The 14,384-nt window shown below is 36.5% G+C and overlaps 1 protein-coding gene across 3 annotated transcripts in view; it reads right to left on the reverse strand.

The window, feature by feature from the left end:
- Window positions 1-14,384, reverse strand: part of NR3C1 (nuclear receptor subfamily 3 group C member 1) — a 99,890-nt gene that overhangs the window by 83,485 nt on the left and 2,021 nt on the right. For 2 of the 3 annotated variants that reach the window (XM_006776997.2, XM_006776996.2), the window contains exon 2: window positions 11,006-12,190. In XM_006776997.2, the coding sequence (XP_006777060.1) occupies window positions 11,006-12,177 (1,172 nt within the window). In that variant the 5' untranslated portion in view covers window positions 12,178-12,190. Of the gene's footprint in view, window positions 1-11,005; window positions 12,191-13,938; window positions 13,995-14,384 lie in introns of those variants that run through there. The other variant, XM_015572616.1, reaches the window with a different exon arrangement.

The raw sequence follows: 14,384 nt of genomic DNA on the forward strand, positions 1-14,384 counted from the left end.
GACACACTAAAAATATTTTTTGACAATCAGACAAGAAATATAGGTATAAGTTTAGTCTATTCGCACCAGATGGTTATTGTTGACAATACTGGCTAAAAATAACAACAGCCAACACAATATAAGGCAGTGGTTCTCAACCTTGGCTGCACATTAGAATCACCTGGGAATCTTTTAAAAATCCTGATTTCTGGGCCTCATCGAAATCAGGATCTAAGGGAAAAGAGATCAGTGCCCCTGTCTAAATAGTCAGGTACTGCATGTTTTTAAAATTCAGCACACTAGAGTGCCTCTTACAGCACGCTGGTTGAAAAATCCCTGCACTAGAAGATCACCGAAGAGCATTCTGTGATGTTGGGGACTTGTTTTGTTTTTGTTGTTGTTGTTGGTGGTGTTTTATCTTCTTTATCTCTGTACTCCAATGTCTAGCTCCATAATGTTTGCTGCTGCTAATGCAGCTGGAAGGAATTTTGCAATTAAGAGGTTAACTTCCCACTCCACCCATCTCAACAATTCCTTTCTAAGAACATGCATTTGTATATCTCTCACCTGTTACCAACAAGGTGACGGGCTGCTTATATACTTCCCAGTATTCATACAGAACCACAAGCATAGAAAATTCTAATTTAACCAGACACTGGAATTAGAATTTAGAGCTTTCATTTTCCTTTTCCAGGAGTCTCTTCTAACTTTTCCCTCTGCCTTCATTTATATACTGTTTCCCCTTTTAAATATGTCTGTGGTACCCCAAAGCACTGCACAGTCCGATTAAATGACATTATTGGTTAAGAGGGTCACTCATCTCTAATATAGCAAATTAGAGATTATTTCACCTATTTTCCTTGCCTTTCCTTTAAAATCATTTCTTTTCCCTTGATTGTATGTAAAATTTGGTACCCACAAACTACACCAACACGAGCTCATTGTGTGTTTAGTTATAAGAAACATTTTCTACCTAAATGAAAACTCCACCAACTTCCATGCTAACAGAATTGGGAGATTTAAAGAGTAAAACTATAAAACCAAAATTAGCAATAAAGTAATTCTGTCATGCTATAATGGCTCTTTAGCCCCTCTCCTTAGCCACTGAAAACTTGTCAGTCATTTTTGGGGGAGAAACGATATTTGAGAAAAAAGGTTGTTTTCAGTACAAACACAGGAAACAAAGTTAAGCCACAAAGAATTTCTGCACTGACAGCATGGGTTACAAAAGGTATATCCTATTTTTAGTGCCAGTGCGTGTATCTTTATGATTTCAAAGGTTGGGTGGGATCCATTCCAATTCTGGGATTTTATGAATAAACATGACTAAATTAAAAAAAAACACCTAGTAATAACCAAAATTCAGTTTTTATTTTTTATGCCTTTAAAAAAGTTTATATTAATTTGAGAGAGCGGGACAGAGAGAGAAACATTGATTGTAGGCCTCTTGCATGCCCCCTATTGGGGATCCAGCCCGCAACCCCAGGCATGTGCCCTGACTAGCATGGAACCTGCTACTTCTCCGTGCATGGGGCAATGCTCAACCAACTGAGCTACACAGGCTAGGGCCACTTAGTTTTTAAAAGTACTTTCACTAAACTAAGGTAGCAGAAAATTTCTTTTCAGGTTATGAGGAATAAAATAGGAAATATGTGAATTTTACATAGTACTTAAACTATTTTATGGGTGTAAATAATTTTAGTAGACTTGAGAGTCGCTGCACTCGCCAGCCATGGGCCCTGCTTCTGGTTGAGCACACTGACCACCAGGAGGAAGCTCCTGCATTGAGAGTCTGCCCCCTGGTAGTCAGTGCATGTCATAGCCACCAGTCATTCTGCCATTCAATCGATTTGCATATTGGCCTTTTATAATATAGGATGACAGGCTAAGGCAAAGACAGGCCCATCTAACTTACTAGATAAAAACTAAGTCATAAAAATAAAACACAGGTGTAGAGGTGAGGAATCTCTATTTTTTGTGAACTATGTCAGGAAAAGGGAATATACTGTGTAAGTTTACAGACACGTCTTTGATAGCTTAAAAGAAACAAATAGAACTTAACCACTTTTAAGCACCATCCACTTCAGATTAGTCACCTTGGGAAGCTACGCACTTATTTCAGGGATATTCAACAGTTTTATAGGTTTTATAGGGTCTATAGGTTTTATAGGTTTCTATAGGTTCTATAGAAAGACCTATATGGATCTTTTTTCTTTTTTTAATAACCTTTTTTCTTTTTTTAATAATGAAGTAAAATGTTATAATTTTGGAGAGAATTAAAATTCTACATTTCTGGAAGAACTCAAATCATTTGGAATCACATAAATAAAGTAAATGATCAAGCTAAGTAATATATTTGGTACATTTTCTTTTTTTAATACATATTTTATTGATTTCAGAGAGGAAGGGAAAGATAGAAACATCAATGATGAGAAAGAATCATTGATTGGCTGCCTCTGGCACGCCCCACACCGGGGATCAAGCCTGCAACCCAGGCATGTGCCCTGACCGTGAATCGAACCATGACCTCCTGGTCCATAGGTCAACACTCAACCACTGAGCCACGCCGGCCAGGCTCTATACATTTTCTAATAAGCAAGGATATTTAGGTGCTACTAAGTGAGTCCAGTTTTCTTTTGTGGCTTACAAGGTAATTCTGAAGGCAATTTCAGAAAAGGAATAATACATATAGTCTCCTATGGTGGAGGCTTAGAAATACAACTTTTGTGTTTTCTGTTTTAAACAAAATTAATCTATTTTATAGTTACATCTTGTCCTTAATAAACTCAGGTAGGTTCCTGTTGACAAATTTCATGTAGAGTTCTAATTAAAATTTGTAAAGATTCTCTTTAAGAAAGCTGCCTACAAACGTAAAGTTACAGTTTATATTGGTATGTTTACCAACTTAAAATACCATTTCTGTACTTGGCTCTTTGTCATATAAAAAAGAGATTTATAACTTTGGTTTAATGCATTAAATTTGTCTTACTCAAGTTTTTTTCAACCACTTGACTAGTAAAGAAAATGTTAGTAAATGTAGTTTACAAGTAAGTTTCATAATTCCCAAAAATTTATGCACTTAGGATAAATTTTGGTATTCATCATAATCAGAAGCTCTGTTTCGCACAGCTCTGCTAAATATAATAAATATAAAAAGAATTTAAAGCTGTTAACTTCACTCCCATTTTCAAGAAATGAATAAGAATCTTTACAGATTTGTTTTTAAAAGACTATTTTACAGAAGCTGAAACTTGACAGGAAGCAATAAATGACTACACAAATATATGCAGGAGAGCAGAGACTTGATCCCATTTCTCCTTTAAATATTTAAAGATTCAATGATGACAAAAATTTTAAAGATCTAAAAGGAATTTCTATCACAATATTAAATTATTTTGTTACAGAACAGTATGAACTTGCCCTAACTTTTCTTTTTTTCTCTTTAAATGTCTCACTTGTAAAAATAAGGTAAATATCAGCTGACTCTGTAATACATAGGTATCGACAGAATCAATAACTTATATAGGAAGTAGAATTAAAAACCTCTATAGGGCTTGCTAAGACGTTTAAATGAGATGGATGCATACAAAGTCCTCTGGTGCCACATTATGTTCAATACTATTAGAAAAAGAGGGTTAAAAATACACTAAAAAGAATGTGAATACTATATATTTTTTAAAAATAAACTAGTTGTTTCATAAACACCTACCTAATCTGTATCATGTGTTTCAGGTCTCTAGAACTAGAGACCAGATGTTAAAAGCAGCCCTCTCAGGAGCTTAGATACTGAGAATTAGGATATTCAACCCAGCAACACCACTAACTAATTCTGTGATCTTTCTCTAGACACTCTCCATGGATGAAAACGTAAGAATGTGGGGAGGAGATGAACTTGTAAGTCTCTTTAACCTCTCATTAAAATCACTGTTATCTAACACATCAATCCAGTTCTGAGAATCCAAGGGACCCTCACCTCTCTGGCACTGCTAACAGTGTTTACATATGTCTGTGTACCACCAACTACATTATTTTAAATTCTTACCTCATAAAAATACCAAATCTGGGTTCATTTTTTCCTCTTGTACTTTAGAATACACCCAAAAAATGCCCAGGAACCAACTTTGTGTACCATTCCCTACTGCAATTGCCTCCTTCACTAAAGTGATGTTAAGAGGATTGTAGAATTTTAAACAGAAAGACATACACACACATTTTGAAAATAATTACTATATAATTGTAAAAGTATTTTGGCTCCAAACCACCTAATTACTCAAGGTCATAGGCTGGCTCAGCTCAGCCTTTGAACTCAAGTCTGATTTTTAGTCTAGTAATTTTCTACTATTTCTATTATTTAATAACTAAATCAAATGTTTGGAAGGGATTACAGCCGTTTTTTTTTTAAAGCACCAAATTTGCAATTTAAATTATCTTGAAATTAAGAAAGCCCTTATTCCCAGTAATTACAAAACAAAACAACAACAAAGTAAAAGTGTTCATAACAAACTGGTAGAGCTTTAATGTTCAATATGTTACCATCATAAGGTCATAAGTCATTGCATTGCCCCAAACATGAATAATAAATCATGAAGTAAATTATTTGTTCATTTCACAATAGCTTTTAAAAATTGGCTATCAAATATACTTTCATAATAGACACAGTTAAATATTATGGAAAAATTATGAAATCAACTAGAATAAAGGCTAATTTTATTTTAAAAAGAAATAAAAGTAATCATATATTGTAACTGTATGTCCTAAACATTTCATACTTAGGTTGGACTCTCAAATTGTTAGTTATAAAAATAAAAATTCTATGTAAGATACTGTGATAGACATTTACAACTAATCATATCATTAAATCTTTATATATATATATTTGGTGTACTGTAGGGTAAATGAAAAAAATTCTAAAATAAAAGGTATGTTTATTAAATTTGCTGCACTGTAGACACTATTAATCTTGTTGAAGCTTGTTCAAAAGAAAAAAATATTTTAAAGCACTCAAAATTAATATTTGAGTTACTCTGTAAAAATATGTTTAAGCATGCAGCTCTACCAAGATAATCAGCCATTAATTTTTAAACTGGCTGAGAGATAAATTAGGAGATGATACACTTCCATGCAAAATAATTGGTCTTAAGAACTATAGTGCAATATAAGTAGCTTAAAAGACTGTCTAGCAACTGCAGGACCCTATAATTTATTCTACATATAACCCAGCATTAAATGAAAATTTAATAACCCAGCAAAAAGTACACAACCCATGGAAATATATTACTAAAGGAAAGGGTTGATTCCATAGTCAGATGACAATGAATATATAAGCATGTTATAAAATATGAACTGGTTATAACAATAAGATACCATCATTGTTTCAACTACATTCCAGTAATTAGATTTTCATTGATTAAATAGCAGCTTAAATAAAAATTCAACAAATATGAACTTGATTGCAGCTGAAGTAATCTAAAAAAAATTAAAATGTTCATTCCATCCTTTTTTTGGTAATAAAGTCTAGCAAAAGCCAATGACATAACCTGATAAACAAGGCTATATTGCCACAATTAGCTTTCAATTTCTTTCTCAAATTAAAGACACTAAAGTGTAATCCTGGCTGATACACTCCTTTATACATAAAACACAGCTCCAAATTCTTCTCTTTTTAGTTCTCTGAATTAATGACAGTTTGCCAAATTGTTGGTTTCTGGAATTGTGCTTGATATTTCTAAACTTATCTCCCACCGTTCCACACTTCTGCTCCTACCTCTCCCAAACCCTGCCACCCTGCCTTTCCCATAACACTCATTAATTCAAAAACTCCATTGGAAATCCTGTATTTAAAGGGCATTTGTGATAGTAGTGAGGAAAAAAGGAGACAACCTGTCAAAAATTACTTGTTTGGGGGTTGAAATCACGGTCTAAAATGAATTTTGAATTTGAACTGCAATAAAATTGAACATTTTCTAAATTATACCTTAATGTGTAAAATGAATTTTAAAAATCACCATGAAAAGTCAAGCTCTAATCCAATTTAGCATAGAAACAATCACACACAATTCAAAGGGAAAGGAGCCCTAGCTGGTCTGGCTCAGTGGATAGAACATTAGGCCTGCAGACTCGGGTTTGAGTCTGGTCAAGGGCATATGCCCAGTTGTGGGCTCAATCTCCAGTAGGAGGCAGCTTCTCCATGTTTCTCTATCATCATTGATGTTCCTTTCTCGCGCTCTCTCTCTCTCCCTTCCTCTCTGAAATCAATGAAAATATATTTAAAAAGGGGCGGGGGGGCACTAATGGATCTTTTCTTTAATGAAAGTCCTCCACAGGAATATTTTTATTTACTTGAAAAATACAAAGTCCACGTAGAATAAACCAGAAAAAAGAGAGAGGAAGAACAGTTGGCTCTGTGAAAGTACAAAAATAAGGAGAGCATGGGCTTTTAAACCCTTCTGTAAAGGTTAATAGGGAATTGATTTTTTTCAGTTATAGCTTAATTCAACAAATTTTTCTTAAAAATTCTTTTGCAACACAATTCAAATAAATATATATCTTTTTTCCATGACTCAGAAATATGGAAGCAAGTGCCCTTTAATTTGGCAAATACCTATAAATACTGCATTACACAACTATCAGGATGTCCTTAGAAGAATAAAAGCACAAACCTGTTTTTCCAATTTAATTTGTTCACTTAAATAGTAGTATACAATGAGAACTCACTGCTAATTAAAATTTGGTACGATCTTTAAAGTAAGAAAAAATGTGTATTAAGAAATATGCCCCAGACTTATTTTAACCCCAATGTAAATTAAGATTTTCTAACAACTAGGCTATTTTAATCACCTACAGTCCAGAGTGGATAAGCCTTATATAACCAACCAATTAATACAGATGCTCTTTCACATCAGGCACTCAGACTAAAATAAATCCTTTTGATCCAATCTCTAAAATCTCAAACGGCCCGACAGTGATCTCTACCCACATATGAATTCCACTATTAACACAATTTGCATTTAACCTACATTTATGCAAAGTGTATTTCAGAATAAGTCATAAAATTTATAGACATTCAATAATATACTGAAAGTGGTCAGACTAACTAAAATATGTGCAACACCAACAGACAAAACCAACACAGCATTATAATAAAAATCATGTTATCAATTACAAAAACATCATGGCTTAGCCAAAGAAACATCACCAGAAATAATTTCAATAAAATCTGACCACACGTTAGTCACACATTTCTGTAATCATTCCACACTAAATTGATACACCTCAGTGCACAGTGTGAGTTACCTTTATTAATCTTTTACTAATACAGCCATAACAAAATTCAGGGCTTAAAAAAAGATTCTTACCATAAAACTGAAAATAAATAGGCAAAAGCAAATCTCCTTTAACATTCGGCAATCATTTTATATGAGTGAATATTAGAAATATTAAGATTTTAAAAAGACACTGAAAGACTCATTGCCAGAACCTATGGAAGGGGATGAGAGTGGGGAGAGGAAGAGTGTAAAGAAGTATCGACTAAAAAGGGGATAAATAAAATCAAAACAAAACATTTCCGTATGCCTCCTCTACTTCTGAGAAAACTTTCTCTACAATGTTAATAATAAAAACTAGCAAGGGACAGAATTTGCTCCAGTCATCCTATGTTTGTATAGGTCTTCACTTTCATTATCTTAATAAAATTAGACACACATGCAATTAATGAGAAAGGTTAAAATAGACAAATTTTTGTAGCTTCATTAGTTGCTAATCATCAGAGCCCTGAACCCTAAGACTGAGTTTACAAATTCATCTTGCATCCTTCTCTCTCTCCAATAATCTTATGCTTCAGAAACTTTTATCACCAAAGTTTCAACACTATCACAATAAAAGCTCTAATGCCACCTGTAACCATTTACTTCTCTGCGATCCTTTTCAGCAGTTTCACCCTTAATGCTAAAGTGAAACACTGTTGAAAATCGAATTATGCAGAAATGTGCCTTCATCGGTGTTACAACTTTATGCTAACTTTATTGAATTTCAGTATTTAAAAAGCATATTAAATTATAATGGCTAGTTCATTTTACTTAACGAATGTATATGAACATCAATAAGATTTCTCTTGTTTTACTATCAATGAACTTCTAACTTGACTATATTCAATCACAACATTCATAATTTTACAATTTAATGTGGTAATTGGAAACTGTGCTATGTTTACACATCAGAAGGAACTACCTTCCGCCCTAGATGGTATAGCTCAGTTGGTTGAGTGTCATCCCATGTATCAAGAGGTGATCCTTGGATTCCCATTCCTGCAGGGGTTGGGGGCTTGATCCCCAGTAAGGGGGATGCAGGAGGCAGCCAGTTGATTTTTTTCTCTCTCTCTCTCCTCTCTCTCTAAAATCAATAAAAACATATTCTTTTAAAAGAAAAGTTTAAAAAAGGAACTACCTTTCCCCTCAAAACAGTGTGAAATTTTTCTAAGCTTTCTGAGAAAAAGCAATTTTAGGTGTCATCTTAAAAAGTCAAATTATGATTTCTTTTTATGTAAAAGGAATGCAAGGGAAGTTATTAGCATTTAATATTTTTTAAAATATATTTTATTGATTTTTTACAGAGAGGAAGGGAGAGGGATAGAGAGTTAGAAACATCGATGAGAGAGAAACATCGATCAGCTGCCTCCTGCACACCCCCTACTGGGGATGTGCCCGCAACCAAGGTACATGCCCTCGGCCAGAATCGAACCTGGGACCTTTCAGTCCGCAGGCCGACGCTCTATCCACTGAACCAAACCAGTTACGGCAGCATTTAATATTTTCATATCAAAAATCAGATAGTCTATACTCAATACAGTTGTGGTCTCAACATATTGATTTATCTGCTCATCATTCAGGGTCATGGTCATACCTAATGTTTGGCAAGAACCAAGTAGCACATAGAGAGGAGAAAGCAACCAATTTTAGTTTATATCAGGGTTGTTGTTTGGAAACAATAGAGTAATTCAATGTTGGTTAGAAAAGAAACATTGTTTCAATTTATTTGGAAGAAGCTTTGTTCTGGGTAATCATAATTAGCAATGTCAATGCCAAAAGGTATAAAATTTTCAAACATTACCAAATAATTCTCTACAAAATATTACACCTATCACTAGGACACACACTACTGGTTGTGAGCCACATCATCAAAGGTTGCAATGAGGCTCAAATTAAAAATATGAAGGTACTTTCTTTAAATGTCATAAATTACTATAAGAGGTATTATAATGATCTATGGGTAACTATGGTCACCTGACTTATGCTCCATATCCCAGATTTCATGGGGCTTAACAAAAGTTTATTGTAAATGGAAAATAACCTTATTCCATGCCTTTTTTATAATAAGGAAAACAGTAACAATACCTTGGTAATTATCAGACCAAAATGTATTAATAACCTCCAAGTTTCCTAGAATATATTATTTTGCTTTGTACAATTAATAACTTCTTACAGATAGCTTAGTCAAATCAACCAAGCACATTCAAGCATGAATTCCAATGCCCAAAATTTGAGATTAAAAAATTTAAAACACAGCATGTCTTCTAACATTTAAACAGAATAGTTTATGTGATAAGAAACATCTCAAATTTCTTTACTGAAAACATTTTCAACCTCCATTCAGAATGACAGCAATTCAAAGTTAGAGTAGTGTTCTTTTATATGAAGGCAATTATTATTTAAATAATAGACTAGTAGTAGGTTGTTTACATTTAGACACACAAGAACCAAGGTGCTATTTTTCCCATGAGAAACAACTAAGCCTTTTAAAGGAATAAAATATAGCCTAAACTAAGTGTAATATTCTTCCCCAACAAGAAAAGCTTCCTATTTAATGCTGTATTCATTGAACTTACACAATTTTTACTTGAGAGGAAGAAGAGACACCTCTATTAGGACATCCCTTTAACAGAAAAAGTATTTTAAAGGAAATTTTAAATAAAATCTCCAGTGATTAGTTAATGGGAACAATGACTATCCCTAACATTTAAGAAAAGATATGAAAGGCTTATGTACAAATAAATTGCTGTGTCTACTATGCCTTTTAAAAAAACAACAACAACTGATTGTCTCTACAATCACATTTTTAAGTATTTTCCTTCACACCCAAAATGTGATATACAACCCAGTATTTATCTGAATTGGGGGTGGGGTGCAGACACAGAACTACCAACAGATACATCTAAATTGAGAACTTTTTCCCAGTAATTCCATTTTAACAGATCCTTCTGATGTCAAACAGAAATGTCACTACACTTATAAATGACTGAGAAAAAAGAAACAAAGAAAAGCATCAAATGACGTTGAGAATTGAAGCTTAACAATATTGGCCATCAGTTTCTACTTAAGAACTTGTGGGAACATTTGAAAGTAAAATTTTGTTTGGCACCGTGTTGTCACCAATTCCTTTCTTAAAGAGACTGACCAGCAAACAAGACTTGGCTACTTTAGGTCAGGAACCTCATAAGCAAGCCCTATGCCTAACACTATGGTCCCATACACTGTTCACTGCATTGCTCTGACTTATTGTTCATACTTCTAATTTTTAACCCTTTAATCGCATGTTACATTTCACCAGTGTGCAAATACAGCAGCACAACTCTCAGTTATGTAAAGTATAAAGGGTTCTTTTCATTGTAATGTTAGCGTATTCTAAACAGCTTAAATGAACATGCACAACGAACATGCTGTATCTGCAAACATTAAAACCCCTTGAGCTTACACAATTTTTACTTAAGGTACCTGTTAGTGAGCAGTATTTTTTTTAAAATAAAATTTTCAACCATTGGCCAATGGGATATTGAATGCCAATATTCAGACATAAACTTGAAGAGGTTATATATAGAAAGACCACTTAGGCTGTCTACCATGTCTACTTTTAAAAAACTCCTTAAACTTATTCACATGAAGAAGCACATTAATTGCTGGAGAAACATACAAACAAATGAACATTTAAATCTACCAATCTGTCTCAGACTTAAGAAATAGAAAACCAATCTTACCTTGAATAGCCGTTAGAAAAAACCGATCGCCCCGGGAAGTTCAAAGTTCCCAAGGAAGTCAGGTTGTCATCTCCAGATCCTGGGCACCTATTCCAATTTTCTGAACCAACAGGGATTGGTGGAATGACATTAAAAACAGGCTTCTGATCCTGCTGTTGAGAAAGGGATTCTGTATTCATGTCATAGTGGTACATCTGTCCCCCAGAGGTACTCACACCGTGAACAGAAATGGCAGACATTTTATTACCAATTATATTTGCTCCAGAAAATCTTTCCTGACAGTAAACTGGGCCCAGTCTCTCCTGCTTAATTACTCCAGGAGTGCAGAGTTCGATGAAATCTTCTTCTTTTTCTGTTTTCACTTGAGGCAGTGTCACACTGCTGGGGCTTGGTAAGATCAGATCTCCATTATCCTTAATTTTAGGTTTAGTATCTGGTAAAATGAGAGGCTTACAGTCCTCATTGGAGTTTCCTTCCAAAAGGAATGGATCCTCCTCTCCTCCCAAAGGAGAAAGCAAACAGTTTTCATCTATCAAGAGGTCTGGTCTCCAAGGGCTCTCATTCATCTCTTTACCTGGGGACCCAGAAGAAAACTCCAAATCCTGCAAAAGGTCTGCGGGATACAACTTCACATTGCCACCGTTGGTGCCGGTCTGGCTCTTCAAATTCTGCTGTTCTGAAGACGCATCCGTGTGTGTTTTTGAAAACTCCTCCGCGGGGGCAACCGAAACAGTAGCAGGCGCTGAACTCATGGGATTCTCTGGAACACTGGTCGACTTACTGAGGTTTGCGATGCTTTCTTCCAGAAGCCGAAAGTCTGTCTCCCCAGAGGAAAGGCTGATTTGGCCCGGTTGTGGGAATCCCAGGTCATTTCCCATCACTTTTGTTTCTGTCTCTCCCATATACAGTCCCATTGAGAGTGAAACTGCCTGGGACAGATCTGGCTGCTGCGCATTGCTTCCTGAGCCTTTGGGAAAATCAACCAAAAGTCGTAGCTGCTTGGAGTCTGACAGAGGAGCAGCAGCCAGTGAGGATGAAGATGCAGAAACCTTCACAGTAGCTCCTCCCCTTAGGGTTTTATAGAAGTCCATCACTTTTTCCCTCTCCCCAGCCAGCTCACTGCTGGGGATTTCTTCTCTACTGGAGGAGCCTAAGGATTCCTTTGAGTCCATCAATGAATATCAGCTACAAAAAAGAGAGAGTGGGGGGAAACATAATAAGCTATGAAATCACATTATCTCTGTGATCCGATTAGTAAGAGCTTGTTAAATGAACCTTTTAGTTAACTCTGAATCTAATTCCTCGTTATCAGAAGAGTAGTTTCCGTCATCCAGAATAAAAAAGCCATGCATGTCCCCTGCTCCCACTCAGTGTGCCACATGTAAAAGTACACTACAGCCCATTTGCATGGCTGAGAACAAAATTGTATCAAACTAAGCTTGGCTATTAATCCTGACACTCACAGAACTGTGACTTTGTTAATTACAGACATTATAATTCATTACATCTGATTATTCTAAAGGTTAGAGTTGATGCCAAAGTATTTAATTAAAAAAAGAACTATGATCATTAAAATTCCTGCCTCTTTTCAATCAAGGCTTTTCTGAGAATCAATACACATAAAATTTGATAAGTGCTATGCTAGAATTCTTTATCTGATTATTCCCCAATTCCCCTCCTACTAGTTAGCTAGTCATACATTCAAACCTTTAGTACAACCTCCTAGTAAATCACGCACATTTTATCTGAAAAATAAACAATGATGAGTCTGCTTATCTTCCAATAGGCTAGGAATAGGCTTTTATTTTTAACTCATATTTCTTATTGAATGTACCTGTTGAACAGTGCCTGCCTTCAAATTCTGGACATACTAAATGAAATACATTGTATAAAGGCAAACTGAAATTTAGATTTTAAAAAGCAGAAGAGAATATAGCTTTTCACTACAACTTTAGCTTATTTAAATATAACAAATGTAGTGCCTCTCAATCCGTACAAGACAATAAAATATAGAGGATGCTACATTTCTTTAAAACTGCTTAACACCCTCAGTATCAAACAATATATTTCTAAAAGACGTTTCCTTTCCAAATTTTTAACTACTGAACAAGAGAAAAATCCAGAACTCTAAAATCATATTCGTATAAATCCATGCGGGGGGGAAAAATCCTGTAAAATGCTGGGAATAATATCCTCTGCATTCTAAACCGTCACCTATGACAACTCTCAGCCTATTCTCAAGACGGTTGGGTTGCTGGTATATTTATAATCAGGATGTTTTGTAAAAACCGGCAAAGACTTTGATAAGCATATTTTCGACATGATAGTCAAATCTCACCCAAATGAAAGGAAACTTGTCCTGTACAGAGACTTTAAAAAACAAACTTCACTGGCCCTCACTGAAACGGAGTGCGATGGAGGTAGAAGGGTGGAATCTGTCCCTACAAACCTTGACGGTAAACTGCTTATCGCTCCCCCCTTATCTGAGGAGGATCTTTAAACACTAGGCATCAAGTGGAACCTAATGAATTTCCACGCCGTTTTGACAGCTGCCTTCCAACTCTAAACCATAACAATGCCTCATAAAACGAAAACGATCCCTTCTTCCCAGGGCTGTATCCCCGGCTTACGTGGCAAATAACCGACACCTCAATGAACCACGCCAAGGGGGTCTTCAGGGGCAGCGCGAGGCTGCCGTGATCGAGCCTGCCACCCAAATGTCAAACGCGCGACTTGTCAAAAAAAAAATCGCACCAGAAAACGTTGACGGCCAGGGTCGGTCTCTTTGAAAAAGGGTCACTTATAAAAGCCAGGCAGGAAATACCGCCAAGCGCCAAACCCCAGCTTGGGGGTGGGGGTGGGGGTGGGGGTGCAAGGTTAAAGAGAAACGTGCCAAGACCTGTTGCGTTCTCCCCAGACACGCCCACTCCTACCTGCCGTCGCGGGCCCCGGCCGAAGTCTCCAAGTTGCCGGCGGTCAGCCCACTGCGTGTGCGCTCACACTCACTCACACACACTCACACTCACACCCGCGAGCCCGCCAGAAGTGAGACGCGCTGGAGCCTCGACAGAAACCCCGACGCGCTCGGCGCACTAGGGCGGAGTGGTAACACTCGGGCGAACAGCATTCAGAAGCGGCTTGGTGTTCACCATAAAAATGGGTATTTGGGCGTCCCCCCCCGCCCCCACCGCCACCCCGGGAAGGGAAAGGAAGGGGACTTGCAAAACAACAACAACAAAAAGAGAGGCTGGAACCCCGAGGCAGCCAGCCCGGGCTCCACTTGCAGAGTCTGAGCCCCGTTTCCTCCCCCCCGGCCCGACCGGGGGACGGCGGCCCAGGGAGAGGAAGAGCCCGGCGCTGGCACCCGCGCGCTGCCCTT

The sequence above is a fragment of the Myotis davidii genome, unplaced genomic scaffold (assembly GCF_000327345.1).
Source record: "Myotis davidii unplaced genomic scaffold, ASM32734v1 scaffold89, whole genome shotgun sequence".
Lineage (NCBI taxonomy): Eukaryota > Metazoa > Chordata > Mammalia > Chiroptera > Vespertilionidae > Myotis > Myotis davidii.